Source organism: Plectrocnemia conspersa, unplaced genomic scaffold, assembly GCF_051122295.1.
Source record: "Plectrocnemia conspersa isolate PC_06_02 unplaced genomic scaffold, ASM5112229v1 ptg000014l, whole genome shotgun sequence".
Taxonomy (NCBI): Eukaryota; Metazoa; Arthropoda; class Insecta; order Trichoptera; family Polycentropodidae; genus Plectrocnemia; species Plectrocnemia conspersa.
The window spans coordinates 2,828,665-2,850,849 of record NW_028277178.1 but is presented as its reverse complement, the minus strand read 5'-3'; the positions used below and the strand labels follow the sequence as shown (position 1 = coordinate 2,850,849).

Here is a 22,185-nt window from a genome sequence, read left to right as displayed (position 1 = left end):
TTCATTTACATACATTATATATCATTATTTATTTATATGTTATGCTTCCTCTACACTCTCTGGAAGTTACCGAACCAAAGGTCTACCGAATACGGTCGAGGTCGCCGAGACATTAGAGCGGGCAGATCCGAGCTCGACCGAAGTAGCCCCGAATTAACACATTATATTTTCCGTCCTTGCCCAACCATGGCCTACTTCCAGAGAGTGTGTAGGAAGCATTACAGTGAATGTGTTCGCAGAAATTATATTTTCACTAGTGAAGCCCAAATACATTTTCTCCAGTAGATATATATTTCCACTAACGAAAATATAATTTAGCTGATAGGCGCTAGTGTCATTATTTTTTAAATATTAGGTCAAATGAAATATTTTTATTTTATTACCAAATGGCAGCATCACCTGCGTCAGGAAACGTCTCGCAAATAGTCGTCCGACCACCTCTAGGGTCAACCACCTCTAGGGCCAAACCCCCTAAATTACAATAAGTTTAATTTTTCTTTGAACTAAAAAATTACCGGAATATTAAAGAAAATATATTGTACAATATTTATATTGTGGAAAACATAAAAGGTGGAAAAAATTAACAATATAGATATTGATCGTTATATAAAACAAACATTTGGTAATCAAATCAAAATACAATTAAAAGAATGGTATTTACATTATTTTTTTATTAAACCAAAATTATCTAATTCTTAAGAAGTATTCCATTTTTTCGTACGTGCGTCGTCGTGACGCCTGTTCAGCCGAAAATATTGCTGCTGTATGTGAAAGTGTGGCCGAAGTCCAGGAATGGTCGATTCGTCAGCGTTCACAGCTTTTGGACTTTTCTTATGGCTCCCTTTGACGCATTTTGAATCTGGATTTGCACCTACACCCGTATAAAACTCCATGGACCATGGATAGCGAAGAATTTACGCAGATTGGGTGTTAAAGCAGCAGGAAGTTGATGCTGATTTTTCAAAGAAAATCTTTTTCTCTGATGAGGCACATTTTCACTTCTCTGAGTATGTTAATAAACAATATTAACACATATGGAGCGAAGAAAATCTTCATGTGATTCACGAGAGAGAGTGACTGTTTGGTGCAGATTGTGGTGAGGCGGCGTCATTTGGCCTTTTGGCGATTAAGGTCAGACTGTAACAGTCAATGGTGAGCGCTATAGACGCATGATAACCGATTATTTTTGGCACGTGGCACGTATTTTTGGAAGACGTGGTTCAACAAAACTACATGAAAAGTTCGCAGGTCGCATTACTTACAGTGACATAAACTATCCGCCAATGCGATTTAACGCCGTTGGATTTTTTTGTGAGGTTGAAGAGTTAATTAAGTCGTGTTGTGGCACCTAAGAAATGTACGAAAAATTCATCGAAAGGATCAGCTGCTGCAAAAAGTTCAGAGATGGTCATTTAATTGATATTATTTTATCGAACATTTAATGAAATATTATATATCAAATGTTCAATTAATAAAAAAAAACAAAGATATCCTTAAATTTGTAGGGTTTTTATATTTGGATTACTTTTACAATGGATAAGTGTATGAAGGTCAAATAATTGTAAGAAATTATTTATGAGTTAGTTACTTTATTTTACACATAACAAAAACATTTAATTGCCTTGAAATTGACCCAAATTCAGTTATAATTAAATAAAACAGAACTCAAATCAATCATTATAAAATCAATTATTGTTAAATAAAAATAATAAAAACAAAAGTACATAAAATACCATAATTGTTGCATAGTATACGCAGATTCATTTACAACCTTTGTATAAAACAACAATAAAAGTAACAAGCATGCTTTGCACAATTTACATATTGCTAACAAAAATGCTTTACAAAAGCCCAAAGTGACTAGACTAGAAGAACAGTGCTGAAGAATGAAAGAAATTAGAAATCAATATATTAAAATAAAAGATAATATAACAGCCCATCACCTTTTTCATATTATATTATATTATGCATTTACAATAATCTTGTTAAACTCAATAAAAGTTGCCTTAAACGTAACTACATACAAATCCAATATTCAATAGATATATTATGTACGTAGATACTATCTTTTATATATTAACTAGTTAAGAGTATAAAAATAAGTTACAATCAATAATATACATTAAAAAAATACTGTACAACAAAACAAATCTGACGCACTCCAATCTTTATTTTTTACTCAATTGTAAAAAAGTTTCTGTAATTTAATAGATAGTATTATAACCATGAGCAGTAGAATGTTGAAAATATTCAATGATTAAAGTCTAAGGAATGAGTTCTCAATTATGTTCCTAAATAAATGTTATCAGTGGCAATATGAGATGTTACTAAAAATTTGAGTCGACTAATATTTCACAATTTGCGGTCCCGCGCTCCAATCAGATTTGCATGCGCTCCATATGTAATATCATAAAAAACTATATTGCCAATCATAGCAATTATATCACAAGCCGAAACTTTGACGTGAGCTGAATTTTAGGAGACTGTGCCGAGTATCCGACTTCTCTCAAGTTGTGTGAGCTGTTCGAACGCCTCATCGGTCGGGCGTTATAAACCGACGGCGACGCTAACAGTACAGTGTTTTGCCGTTGTAGCGTCTTATTCGCTCTGGCGGCAGGTCTCAGAGGAGTGGCGAACACGTTCACATTGCTCTTGTTCGAGTTCGCTTTCGCTGAATCCATTTTGCCTCTGACAGGCGTACAAAAATTATTCGGCGCAAACTTTGATCCGTTATCATTCGGCGAAAAGTTCTCTTTCAAATCTTCCATATAAGTGTGATTGCCGATCTTCAGTTTGTTATCGATGTTCAAGATCCTGGGGCGCAAGACGCGTTCGTTCACAGCCGAACTGCGACACTTCATATTGCTGTTGATATGATCCTGGAAGTCTGAATATGTGATCGAATTAGACGTCGCTTCCGATGACTTTGAATCGTCGACTCTTTGTCTCTTGGACGGAGTTTTACTGTTGGATTTGCGGGAGCGCCGCCTGCTTTTAGAATCTTGACTGAGACGTCCGACAGACTGAAAAATTAACCGTCAATCAATATGTATCTAATTAAATAAATGATGATTTAACTCACCTTTCTCTTTTTAATTACCAATCCATTGACGGTCAACAGAGGTACTGGTGTTTTATCACATTTTTTCAACGACTTGTTCAAATCTTTCACACCTCCGTTAGCCGTAAAATGGAGTCGGCGCGATGTGCCTAATCGCGGTGTGCGTGGTGAATTGTGCGGACTCAAACGACTAAAAAATAATAATATTTTCTAATACTCTGATTTGATTAATGAAATAAAGCATTACTACTAGACTCACCGCTTCACTGCAGTCAAAGTATCCTTATTCATCAAAGGCAACAATCGGTTAGCCGCTGGAGCTGATCTTGGCACCGACATTGGAGTTCTAGGAAGTGCCTTTTGTTTCCGAGCCGATAGCTTATGTTGCTTTTCCTAAACATAAAGTAATATTTATTTTCTACATATTTAACCATAAACCAATTAAGTTGAATCATCGATATTTCAATTACATAAATACAGTAATCACCCGAACTTGCTTTGATGTAAGTTTAGATGAAATTATTTAGTATTAGTTCAAGGAGTATTATATTTTAAGTAAACTAGCAGTGTAATCTGATGGGATAAAAATGTATTTTTAAGTTTAGTTTAAACAGTTGCTACTCGATCTTTATTTATATTGATTTCAGCTTCAATCAGTTCAAAGTTTTCAATTAATTTCGACCAAAGTCTGAAGCATTGTCAAGAATTAGCATAAATTTAAAAGCTATATTTTGAGTGCGGTAATAGTGCTTGGCCTCAGGTATAAAATGATCTTTAAACCAATCTTTGAAGATGATAGCAGTTACACACGACTCCATATCAACGGAAGATTCGCTTTATTCTTGTTTTACATAGCTCTAAGATTTTCGCATCAATGGATCAGAAGTAATAGGAGTAGCATCACAGTGAGACAACCTAGATACAAGAAATGCACTTCCAGTCATATTTTTTTAGAACAGCTCTGTTTCATCAAGATTAAAAATGTTCATAAAGCATTACTGTCCATCCGCAATTATTTTATTCAACTTTTTGGGAAAATAAAAAAGCAGCTTTTCGATCTGCACTCGCCGCTTCCAAAGTAGCTTTAAAAAATATATATCAAATACTGTACTGCTTTTTTCTGTTGCCAATCTTGAGCTATAGTCTGAATTATGTCTATTCCATGCATGGTGAATTGCTTTCCGGTTCTGATTTCAAATTCTTCAGCCAAGTGCGTCAGTTCCTTTTCAATCTTAGGTAACTGTGAAAGTGCAAGATTAAATTAATATCATATTCAATCATCCTTAATCGTATATTTTTAGATAATCACCTGAACCGACACAGCTTTGCGATCCTTTTCCTCGCGAAGCAACTGACCTCCTCGGTTTTGGTATCGTCCAGGCTCTTTAGACTTTTCTTCAAGTTCCTTCAATTTAGTCCACAAATTCTCGCGCATCTCGTACATTTCGAATAAATTTCTAAAGCAATAATTCACATACGTTAATATTGAGCATTCAATAAAATAACATTCAACGTACTTATTATCTGCATAAAAGATCTTCAAACTCTCCAAGTAATCCTCGTGACTGGACAGTATATCCTCATTATAGCCGCTGTCATAATTAAATTCGACAAATCGGTCTCGTTGCAACTGACTGTATTTACAAGTATCCCACATGTCCACAATTTCGCTGCGGAGCTTTCCAAGGAACAGCTGAAGATATGAACAATTGATAACAATGATAAATACGGCGTTAATTTACAGTTATATTGAAATAGAGTACCTGGAAATTATCTCGTTTCTTCTCTTCACATCTAATAATCTCGGAGACGAGCGCTTTTTCTGTAGCAAGCGAATGACCGGTGTATTTTGAAAGAAAATTTGCACGAAGCGCCGCCGGTTCCATCAGCCTCTCCCAAAGCGACTCCAAATGTTCGCGTTTCTTCAGAATCTGTATTTTTCAAATTATATATAGTAACAATTAGATCAACATGAAAATTAACAAGATGAATTTTAACACTGGGTAGAAATTATGTTAAAATTCCTACTGTAGCAGAGCAGTTTTGCACATAAGCAATGTTTTAGAAAAATTGCCGTAACTTTTAAACTAGTAGGAATTTTGAAACAAAATTTTAGGACTATTTCTTCTTAATCTGAAGTATTTAATCAAATACTTTTTCAATGGTTCTCAAACTGGCAATTGCAGTTAAAAAACATGTGAATGAACGCAGAAATGAAACATTAATAAGCTTACTAATATATTCACAAACGAGAAATGTTCCAATTTCAAATGACAACTTTAAATATTCCACCAAAAATGCTGAATTCTTTTGGCACAAGAAATAATTTAAAAGATACACCCGATTATATTTTTGGAGGGCGTTGATTTGAATTATTCACAAGAACCGGAGGATGTAAAAGATTGCATATTAATTGCGTCCGATTCTAAACGAAAGTTGCAAAATGCCATTTTGTCGATAGTAAAAAACCAATGGCTAAATGCAACAAAGAAATTTGAAGGAGGATTTCAAGAAATTGGATATGTTTAAAAAGCGGACGGAAAATTGTATATAGTATTTAACTCACTGTTAACAATAAGACTGTCGTTAACAACAACCGAGAGAGTTTTGTCAACAGCGGGAATTATTAAAACAAAACTAGGCACTAATATGAAATATGAGACATTTAATTATTTTTTTTTTAAATTAAAATAAATGTGAAAATTAAGTTTACTTATACGTTTTATATTTATTTATTATATGCATGAATTTGAAACTACTTGAATATACAGTAGACCCCCCCAATAACACGGTAAATTGGGGACGTGCTATTCGGGTGCGTGTAGTTGGTGGACTAGAAAATACTCGTACAATTTTTTGCAATACGTATGTACGAATAGGCACGTGTGGTGAAATATCCTCCCTTTGGCTCGCTCACACATAAAGTAATAGGCACCCAAATAGCACATCCCCAATTTACCGTGTTATTGGGGGGTCTACTGTACTCGAGTATTTCAAGATTTTACTACTCGGTACTTGAGTACTTGATGATTTAGTAAATAAGTCTCGAATAACAATGAAATAAAGACAATCAACAACTACTAAGTAAGTAATGAGACACCAGACTGAAATCAAATTTTGTAAATCAGTAATATCTATTTTATTAATTCGAAACTATTAGTACAGCTTAAAATCAATAGATGCCACTATGATCTAGATCGATTTTATTTTAATTATTCGTCACAATATTCATCCATAAGATTGAGAAAATCTAGGAAAACCTAAATTATATTTATATAACCTTTCGTTACATGATGTTGCAAATTTGCAACAAACTCCAAATTGTAATGATGTTTCTATATGGCTTACTAAAATAGTGCGAATTTAATTTTCAATATATATTTTTTTCCTTATTTTATAGAGTAATATTTAAGATTTTTTCGATGATAAAAAAATCATGAAATGAATCATAGAAAGTGAAAAACACTAGGGTTCATATGGATTTCGAACCTACATAAGTCTTTCGGGTATTAGTCACTGACAAATAAATGCTCTGGCATTGAAAAGCCCTAATTAACGTATTGTAAGATATTCGTAAAATATTCATCAACAAATCTAAAAAAATAGTTTAAATGAATATTACAATAATACCTCATCTTTTCTTTCTTCGAGTTGATCTACAAGATTTTCATATACCAACAACAGCTGAGCCATATTTGCATCTGTTACATTAAAATCTTTAATCGACGATTCAATTATGTAGTGCTGGAAAGAATCGCTCGGTGTTTGTTCCAATTCGCCTATTAAAAAAAATATATAAATAAATTAAAAATATATTATAGATAGTATGATACTTCTGTATCATAAGTAATTACTTACAATACAACTTTTTTATGTTGAGCTGTTTTTCGAGGAACGTTTGTATCCTCTTCTCGTACTCTTTCTGCTGATCTTCGAGCTGCCTTTCAAAGCATTCGACGGTGTCGTCACTCGGCAGAGGCATCTCAGGTAAAATCCTCTTTACGCTACCCATCGAGCGACTCAACTTGCGCGACCATTCGTTCAAGTTGAAAATCTTCTCGGTGCGAACTTTCAATTCACTTCTAAGCCTAAATTACAACAAAAAAAATATTCATACATAAAAATCAATTCCATAATAAATAACATATTAAACATTATATACTAACAATTCTAGATCGGTTTCTAGTACTTGTTTCTTCAAAAATAGCGTCTTCTCGTCTCTATACTTTGTCGTCACGCGTGCGTTCAAACATGACGTTAGTTCTTCAAACTCTTCGCTAAGTTCTGAAATTAAAAAAAATTGTATCGAGTGTTCCAATTATATTACAAAGTATTAGACAATTCTAGTAAATTACTTTGGATTTCCTCTCTGATCGATTTGACTTTTTCGGACGTTTCAAGTATGACTTCTTCGAATCTTTCCTGAACGAAACCGATCAAATCTCTGGTGCGCTTGTTGCGTTCGGCGTCGTCAACGCCCAATGTTCGCCAGTCGTCATTTAACAGATATATCATATCTCTGGCATTTTCTGTTATCTCTTTTTCAACTTGCGCGCTAAAAACAATTGTCGTTTAATATATGAGTGAAGTGAAACATAGTAAATAATTGTATGTTAAAATTCGGTTTTAATGTACATCTTAGAAATTGTCGTCGTCGTAATGTTCACACTACGACGATTTGTTAGAATATCTGTTTAAATTTATTTGATTTTCTTGAACGTAGAAAAAGATGTTCTAACAAATCTTTGTTAGAAGATCTGTTTCTTCTTTTACAAGAATGACATTTATAAATAATTAATTAAAAATTAAATCTATTAATATTATTAGTTGTCCTTAGACAAATGTATTATATATGGTTGAATCGAATAGTAAATTAATAAATATAAAAAAAATGAATACGATTTTGTATAAAATCAGTATTTATAGTCACTCCTAAAGAAATAAAGTACTGTTTAGTATAAAAATATGAATCCAAATCATGATATAAAACCGTAATTCAAAGTAAAACACATTCAGTTACTAGTATTAGAATAAGTCAACCTTCGATGTCAGTTGAAGTCGCAATTTGTATCGTATCGAACTGTGTACGTTCTAATGATAAATGATAAACCATAAACATGCACCAAACGTATAGCAAGTTGGCTAAAAAGGCGAGAATATCAACGTTTAAGTAAATATCATAGTTGAAATTCACCGGTAAATAACGGCCGCTATATGGTAGGTAGCAGAAAGTCGATTAATGGCAGATAAAAGTAGCCGATTATAACAAGGGCGATAGGGTATGAGGTTTAGGTCGGTTTCAACTCACAATACTCGTAGCTCTGCAGCATTATACGCTTCCATTGTAGATCGTCGGCCGCAGCCGCCGCCCGCCATTCGAAATAATCGCCGTTACGCCTTCGAACTGCTACGGTGCTGCCAGTGACGATAATGTGAAGGCCACTAAAAAAAGGTAACGAATTAAATTGTCAGAGTTTAAATCAACTTGAGGTAAAAATTACAACTCATAATTATATTATTCTGGGTCAGAATAAATATTAAAATAAAAATAGGATTATTCCATTTATAAATATTAATGAACAATAAATTATTTATTTTACAAATATTTTATGAAATATCTCGCTCGCATAAAAACTATTGCAAGTGAATAACTTTCAACAAATCTATTTAATTGTATGCAGCGAAAGTACTGAGAGAAAGACAATTTTGGGTGAAGGAGTTTGCCTTCGCCGTTTAAATTTGGCCACAAAAATTTGTTGCATTGCCTTGACGCGATCTATCAACATTGGTACTCTTCTAGTTCCGATCTTTTTTCATACAGCAAATCACTACGTACGATCCATCATAGATTGGACTTAATGGAGCTGGAGCTGCAGCTGCTCTTAGCTTATGACAATTTTTTCAATATAAATGTCAGTATTTTTCCGTCCCGGTGAGGATTTGTTTTGAGTGCCGGCTGATACAAACTCGCCTGGCAACGAAAGCGATTTTTCGTACACCGAATTAACGGTTGCTGCTCCAAGATGGTTTTTTCATGCCGTCCTGATTTCAAGCAACACAAGTAGCAGGATGTCTTTTCTTTTCCGTTGTAGATGGTAATGGCCGCTTTCAATTTTCGATGAAAACGTTCCACCATGGCGTTAGCCGCTGAGTGATATGCCATGTATTTTTTTAAACACTGAGATCTTTAAGTCTTAGTTTAAGCCTTAGTCGGTGGTAATTCTTGCCGGACCACCAAATCTCACAACCCAACGGTCTATTGTTATTTCAGCGATGGGGAACGCTTCCGGCCATTTTGTAAAACGTGTAAGTAAAATATTTACAATCACCTGATATTAATAGCGGTCCTACTATGTCAACGTGAACATGTTCGAAACGTTTCATTGGTGTCTCGAAAGTTCCTAAGGGTCAAGGGTGCATTGATGTGTTTGTGATGTCGCGACACTGTTTCCGTATGTAAATAGCGTTCAGTAACCATCGTGACTGTCGCATTCGTCCCAGGACGTGCCAATCCGTGCACTGAGTCGAAAACTTCCCACCGGAACTGCTTGGTGATGAACTGACGCCTCTCGTTGCACCAAATGTTTGCCTCTATATAGTAGTAAAATATATTTATAGAAGCAGGTTTTTGTTATTATTAATATTGTTAGGTATATATAGAAAATATACTGACTTAGGATATGATAAAATAGTTTATTTTTATACCATATGTTTTTATAAATATTTGTATATGTATGTTTTATGTGTGCTACAAATCAGGACTTTTTATTATGGTAAAACTAAAGATAGAAATCTTTCATAAAGAGTAAAAAAATGATTATCGTATATATGTACATATATAAAAACACCTTTTTGTCAATTTTTCACAAGTGTTACAAAATCAAAATCATTACAAAAGCATTTTGTTTCTAACAATCTGTTAATCTGGAACTAGGGATAACTGAGCTCAAGACTTCTGTATGATTCTGATGCCCCCGTTTCCTTGGTACCCTAAGCACGTTCTTAGAGTGCTTAAGGGATAATACTTAATGATAATTTTCTTATTTAAATGATGATCTTATTTTGTTAAATTAATTAATATCGGAGGAACGCGCCTATTAAATTTCTAATTTCAAGTGTCAAATTGAATTTTTTTTATAATTTGAATAGTTGTTATGGCCAAATCATTATAAAAAGAAATGACGTGCGATTTTGCCGGTGAACGCTAAACGTCAAATTGAACTCGCGCGTGCAGCAGCGTGAACACGATGGCGAACGAAATCGAAACGCTCATCGAAATGGGATTCACTAGAACTAAAGCGTGCGTTTTTTCTATTCTACTATTCTCTTCGAATTTTGTCTTAAATATTGGAGTTTAACGCTTGGATTTTGTTTACCTTTACAGGGAACGCGCCCTGGCCGTGACTAACAACAAAGGCGTAGAACCCGCCATGGAGTGGCTACTCGCGCATTCCCAAGATGAAGAACCGACGAGCGCACCTTCTGTCGCCGCCGGCTCAGCTCCGCCGACGGAGACTGCGGAACCCGTCGACCCCGACGAAGATCTCAATGCCAAATCGCTAAAATGCGAAGACTGCGGCAAGCTTTTCAAATCGCTCGAGGAGGCAGAGTTCCACGGGGTCAAATCGGGTCACGCTAACTTTTCAGAGTCGACCGAAGAGAAGAGACCCCTCACAGAGGAGGAGAGGAAAGAACAGCTAGCAAAATTAGAAGAGAAAATGAAGCAAAAGCGAAAAGAGAGGGAAGAGAAGGAAAAGGTATATTTAAATATAAGAGGAATATTTGTCTAATAGTAAATCAGAAATTTTTTCAGACACTTTATATTTTTTATCTTTTGAGGTATACTCATTTATTTTTATAAAATCGACTGACTAGATATTCAGTTTTAAATAAATAAACTAAGTTATTTCAAATAGAAATTCATTAGATCATCTCAACAAGCATTCCAGTTATAATTTATCTGGCGAGCTGTCTACCATTTTAATATTGAATTTCCATTGTGAGATTTTAAGATTTTCTTGAAAGTATCATATTAGTCAGTAACCCTAATGTTTTTCAATTTATATTGCATCTGGGAGATAGGAATTAATGATTATTATATAAGTATAATTCCGGTCAAACATCACAGATTAGTTCTTCCTAATCTTATTGTGATGTTTAACTAAAATTGAACTAGGTCTTGCATACTTCAGCACATAGAGAATATTTTTTGAATACTTTACCAAAATATTCAGAAATAGAATGACCTTTAATTCTCAGGAAGCGATGAAATGTCTTGGGAGTCGTGTTCAATTCACCATTTTATGAAGATAAGTCTGAAATGTTTGTGCTGACACTGCAGTTCTAATTAATCATCATTACGGATTTAGACCTGCAAGTTTGACTTTCATCAATCTGTTTACATCAACAAAAGGTGATAAGATTCTCAAATATATACAGATTTTAAAGAGCCTTTTGATTAACATATTATGGCCCGATCATGCGTTTTCGTGTGATAGCAAAATTTTTTCGAGAGTTTAAAATGATGTAAATCACGCTTATATTTTTTTTCTAGAGATGGCAATGTATACATTTATAATTTTACCTTTTGTCAAAATTCCACGAAAATAGTAAACCGTAATGTGTTAAGTATATTATTTAATCTTAACACGTTATATGCCACTGACGCACTTATGTGCCATTTGTGATTCTAAGCCATTTAATATTAAAATTTTTATGTAGTGAGTATAGATTATATAATAAATATTTACATAATATTTTTTCAAGGGATTATTTATTTTAATTTTAAGTAGATTTCTTAAGAATTACTAATTATTGCAGAGAGTCTCAAGATGCAACTTTAAATGTTGCATCTTGAGACTCTCTGCAAATGTCTGTTAACCAAAACATTTCTGAAAAATTGACCTTATAAATATCTCAACGAAGTTTATTACCAAGTCTAATCTGGCTATTGAAAAATCTATAGAAAACATAAGAAAGTGGAACTAGATGTTAATGCTAGGATGCCAAAGCCAAAATGAAATCGTTATTGACCCTTCATTGTCCATTCATCAGAAATGTTGATATTTTACTTGTTAATTAATCGCTGCCAATGAATAGTGTATTCAAATTTTGAGCGCTTCGCATAAATTAATAGTTACACTCAAGGTTGTCGAGAGAGAACAAGTACAAAACAACTTGAGGGGTCCAACCCTGGAAAAAATCATTGCAAGAATATATAAAAAAATAAAAACCAACCTCAAATAATGAATCTAAACTAAAATATAGTTGTTTGAGATGTACATATATACTGATGTATTTCAGGTATAAGTTCCTTTAGCCTTTTTTTATACATATACAAAAAAATAAAAGGAGCGGAAAATTGCCTTCAAAAGCACCCACTTTCTAGGTAGTATTTTCACAATAAACATTATTATTCAAAGGGACAGATTGTAGTTTTTTTGACATGGCTCAGTTTGTGTTAAAATTTGTTTGCAAACTATTATTGACTAATTTTTATTTGTACCATAGAAAAGGTTAACTCATACCTTTTATTATTTATTTAAGAAAGTATAGTACGATGCTAAAAATATATAAAATGCAATTTTCTTCATGATGCCCGGAATCATTGTTCGAATTGGGTTCGCTCTTGGTGGCCCTGATTACGCTATTGTTATCGCTATAATCGAGCAAACGTTCCCCGAGAAATAAATACAGTAGAATTATCTATTTCATAGCCACAATCTTTCGAAAACTATTATTTAATTTATTAGTAACTCATAGATTAAAAATCACAATATAATAAGTTCAACTGAAATATGGTCTTAGTAATTTAAAACATTGATAATTATAGGTTTGACAATTTTTAAATATTTACATATAAGGCGATAAAATGTCTCGAAATGTATATAAATTTCGAGAAGACTTGATAAAGTCAAGTATTCAATTTTAATACATTACAGACCGCTGACGCACTTATGCGTCATTTGTATTGTAACTATCATTTGTTCGATTAATCTCATGAAACTTGATCAATTATTTTTTTATGATAATTTTAGTTTAAGCTCTACATCTCTAAAAATATTGGGGTTTGTGTTGCAAAATATAACTAGAAATGAGAAACTTTACTTTCTGAATATCGCTTGTGTTATTAATATCAATCTTTCGGTGATTTTAATATGTATTTATAATTTGACACAGTGCGAGTTACTTGAAAAGGAACGGATGCGTATCAGATCTGGCAAAGACATGCAAGATGCTAAACAAAGAATGCAAGAACAAGAAATGCAAAAGCTAGTTGAACAGAGACGACGCGATAAGATCGAAGATCAAAGGGCAAAGGATAGAGTTCGTCAACAAATTCTTGCCGATAAAGAAGCACGAAGGTATCTATTTTATATATATATATTTAGGCACCCTGTTACCTTACATTAAAAATCAGCACTATACTGCATTGTTATTAATCATAAAATTGATCCGAACATAAAAGACAAATATAAAAGGTCCATCTGCTGAATTAATCACTACTATTGCATTGTTACTTATAGAGTGGCAAGTCAAGGCGGCAAACCTGAAGACGTACCTGCTCCGAAAATTGAACCAGCACCCGTTCCACCGAGCGTAATCACTTCTCCCGGAAAACCATCACCTACGACGGCTCGTCTACAATTGCGGTTACCGGACGGACGCGCAGTGAATCAAAACTTTGGTGCTAAAGAACAGTTGAGTGCCGTTCGACTGTATTTAAGACTTCACGATATGAAAGATATGGCGTTCAATCTAATGACAACGTTCCCTAAACGAGTATTCAACGAGGACGACTACGAAAAACCTCTCGAAGTTTTAGGTAATCCATTATTATGCAAAAAGACCCTATGGCTAGAAAAAATATATTTTATCTGTGCCATAAGGTCTTCATATGTACGTATTAAATATATTATTACAAAAACAAAATTTATTGTTACAGGACTAGTACCATCGGCTGTTATTATAGTTTCAAAATTACAGCAATAGACGTAATATGAAATTTTTGCAACTTACTGTGTTCTCTGATATTAAAACTATTGTTACTGTTAATCTAGCGATATGACATTTTTTACTATATGTCGTGCTCATAATTTAAATTGTTCCAATATCTCATGTTAATTAATAGGCGTTATCGAATGAACTGATTGTTTAATGAAATGAATTGTTAATAATTTGTTTTTAATGCTTGAATAAACAAAAGCAATTGTTTCTCATCCATATTAATAAATAAATAAATAAAACAATTAAATAAATATTGTTAAGCTATTTCTATATTTATTTACTAATTCTCCGTTGTATTAGGAAATTTTTCTAATAAATAATGAAAATTTAAATGTATTTTTCTTCAACTGTTCGGCTATTAACAACTCATTTAGAAGTGTGTCTTAATTAAGCAAACCTAAAGTAATAGGCATCTTATTTCCTAAGAAAAATAGCTCAATGATATTTTCACTATAAACTATAAAAGGATAATGTAAATAAAACTGTCTTATTAATAAACCAAACTTTATTAAATTACAATTTAACAAGTCAAAATATATATTTATTAAAATTCAATATCATTACAATTGCAATGTGTCAATTCTCATAAATCAATTTTTATAATATAGGAACCCTTTGTGTGTGTGTGTATCACATACCTATAGTTTAATTAAAATCTTAAAGTTTGATTGTAGAGAGAGTCAGATTAATGGGAATGTGAGAACTGACACTTACGAGTTTTAAGTAAAACATTACTATACTTAATTTAAAAATCAGTTCTTTTACCATTTTACGAAATCAAATTATACATATATTTTACTATATATATTTGGCTACGTATAGAATTATTCATCTAAAAAGCTTCAAATCATCTATGTCCCATAATAAAATGTCATTTTATTTCATTATATCAAAATCTAATGAAAAGCAACAAAGCCGTACAATACGATCGTAATAAAACCTCGACGCATTCAGTTTCGATATATTAAGATTTATAAAAATTTCAGGAAGTTTATAGGAAGACAGTGAAAGAAATGCATGTTTTTATATATATAACATTGAAATAATTATCTCCATTGTGCAACACATAGTCGAGGTTTTCCTATTATATTTACTATAATGAAAAAATATTTTGCATACAATCGCACAGGTACTCTGTTGCATTTACTAAGTTTATTAATAAATATAAATTGTGTGATTTATCATTGACTATACGTATTATATATATATAAATATATGTGAAAATAAAATACATCACTAATCTAATAACTTGTGAGAACACTAGACTTGTCAATCATAAATACTGTTGAATTAATAATCACAAATTGTGTTAGAATAATGATATAAATTATAACTATACATAAAAATGATTACAATATAATTGAGCAAAAAATTCGGTTGAGAAGACGGACAAATTTAGATTAATTAATCGAGCGACGCATATTGGGAGATATGCTCAAAAAATATGTATTATAATAAGCCATTCCTTAACCCTTAATTGCCGAGCCTGGGCTACACAGTGCGTCGCTGAACGTTCATGGATCTTTTATTATACCAACCAACCAACAAATGCAATCGGGGGTTTACCTGCTCAGATTTATAAAAAGTTATAAGTATTTTAATATACTTGATGACGTCAGGCTCCTTATACAACTCGTCTAGTTTGTTATTGTACCGACGATGCCAAGTGCAATCCTTGCAATCCATGACTCACACCCATATATCAACTGGTCTTACCAGGTGTGTTTCAGTTTATTTGTATTTAAAAGAGCTTATTGATAATTTTTTACATAATACAGATAAACAAACTCAGCAATGCGGATATTATCTCAATTTGAAACAGTTATTGTCAGCGACATATGTTGTCAATATCTGCATATGCTAGTAAATGATACCCATTGTCTCTCTAATTCTTTTATAAATATTCATATTTTAACATCTGATCTGGCAATTTTCGCCAATATATCGAATTTCGGCAATCAAAGGGTTATAAAAATTAGGGATAAAATAACTATCCTGACATGAGTAATTCAACACAATTACACCTTAAAAAAAATATTAAAGTGAAACACAGGTCTCTTCACTGAGTTACAATCTCTTCCGAATGAATGTAGGATTGTTGTCCTTTGATAATAAAAAAAAACATTATTTACATACATTTAAATATATACGGGTAACAATTTCATTATAAAATTCAAAAAATGATCACAACCGACGCCGAGGATTTTTGAAGTTTGACCTTAGAGATTCACTTCATTGTCATTATATAATATACGTACATTGCTCTTTCATATATATTTAAATATAATAATGCGATCATATAAATACGTGTATTTTATAAAATACATAAAAAAAATATTAAGCTGATGATAAAAAATAAAATGATACAATTATACAAATTTACAATAAAAATAATCGATATAAAAATAAATAAATTTGATTGTTAATAATGCAAAGTAAAAAATAGTACATTTTTAATATGATGAATAAAGTAATATTTTAAAAGTAATTAAAATACATTAATTTCATATAGATATTGTAACTATCAAAAAAATCATTAAAATAATGTTTTAATAATGCAATATAATATTATGTTTGCAATTTAGTCAATAAACTCATATATCACACATATAAAATAGGCCAAGATTTCAAAAGTAAACGGAAAAAATTCATATACACACTGAAACTATCACTCTTTAACAATTTCGGTATACACAAATATTTACTCATATATAAACCTTCTCACGTATTAAACTATCAGATACTCAAATTTATTGATACGTTACAATATGACAACAACGCGTCCTCTGATTAGTTTAACACGTATATATAATTCAATACATAACCAGAAAAATGCGATTAAAAATGCATTTTAGATTGTAAAGGAAGGTTTACATGTATCGATTAAAAAATCTCACTTTTTTCAATTGGTATACAACTTCAACAGTATCAAACGTATCAAACCGTCCAAAATATTTATGTAGTAATGGCAAAACTTGAACATCGCAAATAAATCAATAATTCCATTACAACGTGAACCACCTCAGCCACATGATCAATTTGTATATCTCCACTAGAGGCAGCTTCCACTCTAGGCTGTGTAACGTAGGAGGAACTACGCTCGGATACACCAACGGCTTAGACACGTCGCAATGATTATTATTTTTCTCCAGATTGCCGTATCCGTCCGATTCTACTTTGACGCCGTCGCAATCGACCAGATTCAGGTTCTTGTCAAAGCAGATCCTCAGTTCGAACAGGTAGGAAATGCCCGTGTGCGCATCGACCGAGCAATGCATGCTCGGATTCTTTCCCATTATTCTCTTGACAGAATCGTACACCTCAGACGGGTCAAAAGTGTTGGTGTCATTTGGATATATACCGGCTTTGGATAAGATGTCGGTCATGGAGTGGTGCTGCAGCCAAATGAGACCCTGGGCGAAATATTTCTTCTCGTTATCGAGAGTGCTCAATAAGGCTGCGCATGTGCCGTGTTTTGACCACTCGTGTTCCCATAGTGAAGGAAGTGGCGTATCTGAAAAATTCATATATAAGATTAAAAACAGTTGAATAAATAAATTTTACTCAGATGATATTGATATTTTTGTTACTGCAATTTTTTTATAAATATTATAATATACAGAGCATGTAAATTTTAACTTTAGGTAAGTAGGTGGAACATCGTAGCATCTAGTATTAACTTTTATTAAAAAAAGTACAGGTGTAATGAACATCCACAATACAACACGTAACGGCAATAACAACCTATCAAAAGATTTTTTGTTGAGAAAAAACAAAAAAAAACAGCCTCACCAATCCAAGTGACGAGAGGGTAGAAATATCAAAAATACATCAAATTATGAAGGTACAACTTTTCTCAAAACGCTCACGAATTTGAAAGTTATAACAGTTTAAAATCATCGAAAAGTAATTTATTTGTATTTATTCAATTATAAATACACCAAATGATGTTGTTTAATTTCAAAATGCTTACAAGTTTGAAAGCTTTCACTGTTTTCCTAAAATAATAATAAAAGAAACAGACTGAGTATATAGAAAAAATCTTTTTTTCACAACTCCTAGAAGTTTGTAAGTTAACAATTTCCTTAAAGAAAATCTAACGAACACAAAGAACACAGGTTGAGAACCAGGAAAATACTGATTTATTTAAATACGAGAGATTATTAAGTTACTGTATGACTTTTCTTAAAACGTTTAAAATTGTTAGTTTTTCCTAAAAATATAAATAAATACGCAGAACACGGAGGTCAAAATTCGGTTTAGATATGCTTCATTTTATTAAAAGTCGTATTATTGTTATAAAAAGTTTTAATATGAACACTAGATAATCGAGCGTTACCAATGATTGCTTTGTAAGTGGATTCTAGACAGGAACCCACCCCTTTGAATTCGGCAAAAGAAATGCATGTCATTTAATGAAATATTATGAATCTTAATGAAATGGAAATATTAAAAAACGACCAACTTTTGCCCCCCTCCCCCTTAGAAAAGTCGGAAATGACGTTCCTGGTTGTGTCCCGCAATTTTACTAAGAATCGGTGTATCTCTTAGTCGGCGTGACAATCTAAAAGCAGTTATGCATAACCGAGTGAATGTTCATTAAACGTTATCCATTAGCATTTGTAAACAAGAACACTAAAAGGTCCGTCCCAAATATCTCTACCGAAGCAAGTATAGAAACCCCAGATTCCAAACGATGACGACATCGTCAGTTGTACAGATTTCGAATCCACATTACCAAAGATTCTATTAAGATTTGTAAAACATTCAGTTTATATTGAAGATTTGCGTGAATTGTCAGAACGTTTAATATTGTTATTTTAATTATAAATCTGTTACCTTTTTCAATGTTGGTCCAGTACTGTTCCATCTGCGATTCGATTGGCTGCAACTGTGATATTTCAAATTTCCATGAAGAGTTACAAAAATTGGGACCCATTGTGCCTATCTTGGTTGGCCACACTCCGTGGACGGTCCAAGCGTTCTTCTGTGATGGAAAAGTGCAGTCGTGGTGTGGATTTTTCTCCTTCCACTGATGACAAACGGTAGCGGGCCAATGTTGCGTGAAAACCAAGAGGTCCCAATCTTTCTGACTAGTTAAATTATCGTCGGCGCTAAAAACAGACATGCGAAATATAATTAATCAACAATATAAACAACCGAATGAAACTAAATAAATACACTGTAAAATGCCCGTAATTTTGAGGTCAAACAAAAAGGGTCAGATGACCAAAACTGTTGATTAAAAAATAACCATGTTCTAGATGTAGAAAAATATTAAGAGAGTATACATTTCGACAAAAAGGCTAGTTAAAACAATAAAAAATAATCTTAATTATGTTTCATACCCATTCAAACGATGCATTCGACTTATAAACAATGTATATAAAGTACAAATATTATATATACACGTTTTACACCTAAATAATGATAGAAAAACAAATAACAGAAACAAACAAAAAAATATAACCAGAGACGAAATTTAGGGAGGATACTTCCCCCCCCCCCCTTTGAATTTGGCCAGAAAAATGTGTGTCATTTAATAAAATGCTATAAACCTTTATGAAATCGAAATATATATATAAAAAAGAACCAAGAAAAAAAAAGGCCAAGGTTTGCCCCCTTTCCTGTAAAAAGCTGAAATGTCGTTCATGATTCTTAACCAGAAATTTTCAAGTTATCCCTCAAAGAAATTCTAAAAAAAAACAGTCGAATTTATCCCAAAATTATTTTTTAAAATATGTCATTTCAGTGAAATCATATCTGAATATACAATACTTTCCAGATACTAGTAAAATGATATGATTTTAACTTTTTAATACATAGTAATATACACATTTAGATACTTATCATTAATTATATAAATGCGATGTAAAAATATTACAGTGAATGTGTATTTTTCAGTGAAGTTATATTTTCACCAGTAGATACATATTTCTACGAGGACAATTTTAATGAGCAATATATAAAATAATTGTTTGTGCATTACTATTGGACAAATTGGGTGAGAAAAAACCTAACCTATGCGATTTAACCAATCATAACATGACCTAATGCAAGTTTTATAACTAATTATAGTTTTAGAACTTTCATTAGGTCAAATCCAAAATACAAACTAAGCTGTGGGGACCACATATTGACGGTGACATTTTGATATGGAATCGAGGAATAAAACAGTTTCCCATCAACCCCTAATCAGCCCCTCCTCGCCGATGCGCGGATGTACTGATCAAGCGCGACAAAGAAATAGGGGAGCTTTCTGGAACAGCGATACAAAAAATTAATAACTGCTATTTTAAGTCATCATAATTAAAATATTCTTGAGACAAGGCGATGAAACAGTTTCCCATATCTAATCGACCCCTCGCCCACACGCGGATCTGCTAATCAAGTGCAACCAAGAATTAGGGGAGTTTACATACAGAGCAATAACATTTTACGTCTTCCTGGATTAAAAGTAAACAAACTAGTCTGAAACCGACAATCCCACGCAAAAAGGGAAGCGACATCTTACTTTCAATACGTCACGGATTATTTTATAATAAAATTTAGGATGAAGAATATTGCTTGGAAATTCGTCCTGTCGCACCACCACAGCAGGAGCCGAGCCAAGACCAACCCTTTTGGAACGCGAGCCGAACAGCTGATATTTTGGCACTCCAGCACTATCCGTGAACTTCTCTCCAGAACTACTGCCAATATTTTAAATAAATCGTTGTCACGTAAATATAGAATTTTGGTCAATAGGAGGGCGCAAAAACAATTATCACTGAACGCTCTTGTAAAGAGCGTTCCCACTGCGATAATTGTTTTTTGCGCCCTTCTATTGACCAAAATTCGGTTTAGGTATGCTTACTTATTAATAAGTAATAAGTAATAAGTCTTAATATGAACCAAGCGTTTCCACTGTGACGGCACGAATTTATTGCCTTTGATGTGGATTCGAATTTGGCCAGAAAAATGCATGTCATTTAATGAAGTAATACTATGAAATCATTTACTGCTCTAAGCCGTAAAAATGTAGAAATCAGTCTTTGTGAGCAAGGTGCTTTAAAACACAATTAATATCCCGCTAAAAAAAAATAACCATCCATGTAGGAACTTGGATTAGTCGCGCCTATAAAACTATAAATATTGTGATTTTATAAAGATCGTTCATCGTTAACTAATCGTATATATTATAAATATTCAATAAAAATATAATACGTATATAGCTTTTGGGACGAAAACTCTGATACATTGTTTTTTGTAAAATTATCAATAATACTGATTCAATACATAGTTTTAATTTAAATTTGATTGAAAATGAGATTTATATTAGGACACGGTATTTATTTAGAGATATTAATATATGACTTAAGAGATATTTTATTTAAAAAATATTGAAATGGTAAAAGTTTGATCAAGATCACTGATCACTGCGCACTTTCAAAGTTTAGAGGAAACATTTGTCAGTGTCAAATATCTAATAAACAAAAAATCAGCCGAAGCACCCAAAGACACAAAAGACACAAAAAGAAACTGAAAAATCAAAATCGTTCCAGAATATTCCAGAACATTAATATTAACCAAAATTTGATTTAAATATTATTTTTAAATTGATAATACATAATAATCGCAATATTTTAAATATGTCGGCCATTATCCAATATTTTAATTAAATATTATTATTTAAAAAACATTGACTTTCCAGACAATATTTACATTGAATGCCATCAACTACCTAAATAAACCACATCATATCCAATTAAACAAATAAACACGAGCGATAACGTTGAAAGAACCCATTGATTGCGCACTTAGTCGGCGTCACGTTCATTTATAACAAGACGATATTTGTTTTCTCACCTCGTTAAAATGAGCAGGGACATAAACACGACGTAATGCCCCAACATTGTGAAAAAAGCGCCCCCGGTGAGACTGCGCCCCGGGGCCTCGGAGAGCAACAGCTGCGACTCAGCGACCATTACCATTTTGACACACTTCGATTAGGCCAAAACGCCTATTGTGTCGGCTCGGTCGCCTCTTATCTATTTTATTGGCATTCGCGTTAACCCTAGGGGCAAATGATAAACGCTTAATTTGTAATTTTTAATTACTATATAATCTTTTATTTA

At 32.7% G+C, this 22,185-nt stretch overlaps 3 protein-coding genes across 4 annotated transcripts; 1 reads left to right on the top strand and 2 right to left on the bottom strand.

Moving 5' to 3' along the window:
* Positions 1 to 1,572: 1,572 nt before the first annotated feature.
* On the bottom strand, positions 1,573 to 8,505 carry LOC148225981 (uncharacterized). The gene is made up of 12 exons (XM_088204357.1): positions 8,370 to 8,505; positions 7,417 to 7,616; positions 7,228 to 7,345; positions 6,920 to 7,149; positions 6,692 to 6,840; positions 4,825 to 4,992; positions 4,579 to 4,754; positions 4,371 to 4,518; positions 4,173 to 4,301; positions 3,321 to 3,454; positions 3,083 to 3,251; positions 1,573 to 3,023 (listed from the first exon to the last, which is right to left on the bottom strand). Exons 1-12 carry the CDS (start codon positions 8,435 to 8,437, stop codon positions 2,439 to 2,441), a joined length of 2,274 nt encoding a protein of 757 aa, XP_088060483.1. The 5' UTR covers positions 8,438 to 8,505; the 3' UTR covers positions 1,573 to 2,438.
* A 1,707-nt stretch (positions 8,506 to 10,212) lies between these two features.
* LOC148225980 (UBX domain-containing protein 1) lies at positions 10,213 to 14,400 on the top strand. 2 transcript variants are annotated; one of them, XM_088204033.1, is made up of 5 exons: positions 10,213 to 10,361; positions 10,446 to 10,818; positions 13,241 to 13,425; positions 13,588 to 13,886; positions 14,007 to 14,400. In XM_088204033.1, the coding sequence occupies exons 1-5, from the start codon at positions 10,309 to 10,311 to the stop codon at positions 14,051 to 14,053; spliced, it is 957 nt and encodes a 318-aa protein (XP_088060159.1). In that variant the 5' UTR covers positions 10,213 to 10,308; the 3' UTR covers positions 14,054 to 14,400. The 2 variants fall into 2 exon arrangements, with proteins under 2 accessions (XP_088060159.1, XP_088060160.1); XM_088204034.1 differs by having other exon boundaries at positions 10,249 to 10,361; positions 10,446 to 11,650; positions 12,050 to 13,425.
* A 158-nt stretch (positions 14,401 to 14,558) lies between these two features.
* Positions 14,559 to 22,120, bottom strand: RNaseX25 (Ribonuclease X25). The gene is made up of 3 exons (XM_088204035.1): positions 21,917 to 22,120; positions 18,908 to 19,182; positions 14,559 to 17,582 (listed from the first exon to the last, which is right to left on the bottom strand). The coding sequence occupies exons 1-3, from the start codon at positions 22,039 to 22,041 to the stop codon at positions 17,074 to 17,076; spliced, it is 909 nt and encodes a 302-aa protein (XP_088060161.1). The 5' UTR covers positions 22,042 to 22,120; the 3' UTR covers positions 14,559 to 17,073.
* Positions 22,121 to 22,185: the final 65 nt, after the last annotated feature.

Bases quoted from the DNA above. Each gene is read 5' to 3' on its own strand.
- RNaseX25 (XM_088204035.1), bottom strand. From the start codon at position 22,041: ATGGTAATGGTCGCTGAGTCGCAGCTGTTGCTCTCCGAGGCCCCGGGG. The intron at 19,183-21,916 runs GTGAGAAAACAA...GTCTGTTTTTAG, and splicing joins TCCCTGCTCATTTTAACGAG to CGCCGACGATAATTTAACTA. The intron at 17,583-18,907 runs GTAACAGATTTA...TGAATTTTTCAG, and splicing joins CTGGACCAACATTGAAAAAG to ATACGCCACTTCCTTCACTA.
- LOC148225981 (XM_088204357.1), bottom strand. From the start codon at position 8,437: ATGGCGGGCGGCGGCTGCGGCCGACGATCTACAATGGAAGCGTATAAT. The intron at 3,252-3,320 runs GTGAGTCTAGTA...ATTATTTTTTAG, and splicing joins ACTTTGACTGCAGTGAAGCG to TCGTTTGAGTCCGCACAATT. The intron at 3,024-3,082 runs GTGAGTTAAATC...TTAATTTTTCAG, and splicing joins TGGTAATTAAAAAGAGAAAG to TCTGTCGGACGTCTCAGTCA.
- LOC148225980 (XM_088204033.1), top strand. From the start codon at position 10,309: ATGGCGAACGAAATCGAAACGCTCATCGAAATGGGATTCACTAGAACT. The intron at 10,819-13,240 runs GTATATTTAAAT...AATTTGACACAG, and splicing joins AGAGGGAAGAGAAGGAAAAG to TGCGAGTTACTTGAAAAGGA. The intron at 13,426-13,587 runs GTATCTATTTTA...TGTTACTTATAG, and splicing joins GCCGATAAAGAAGCACGAAG to AGTGGCAAGTCAAGGCGGCA.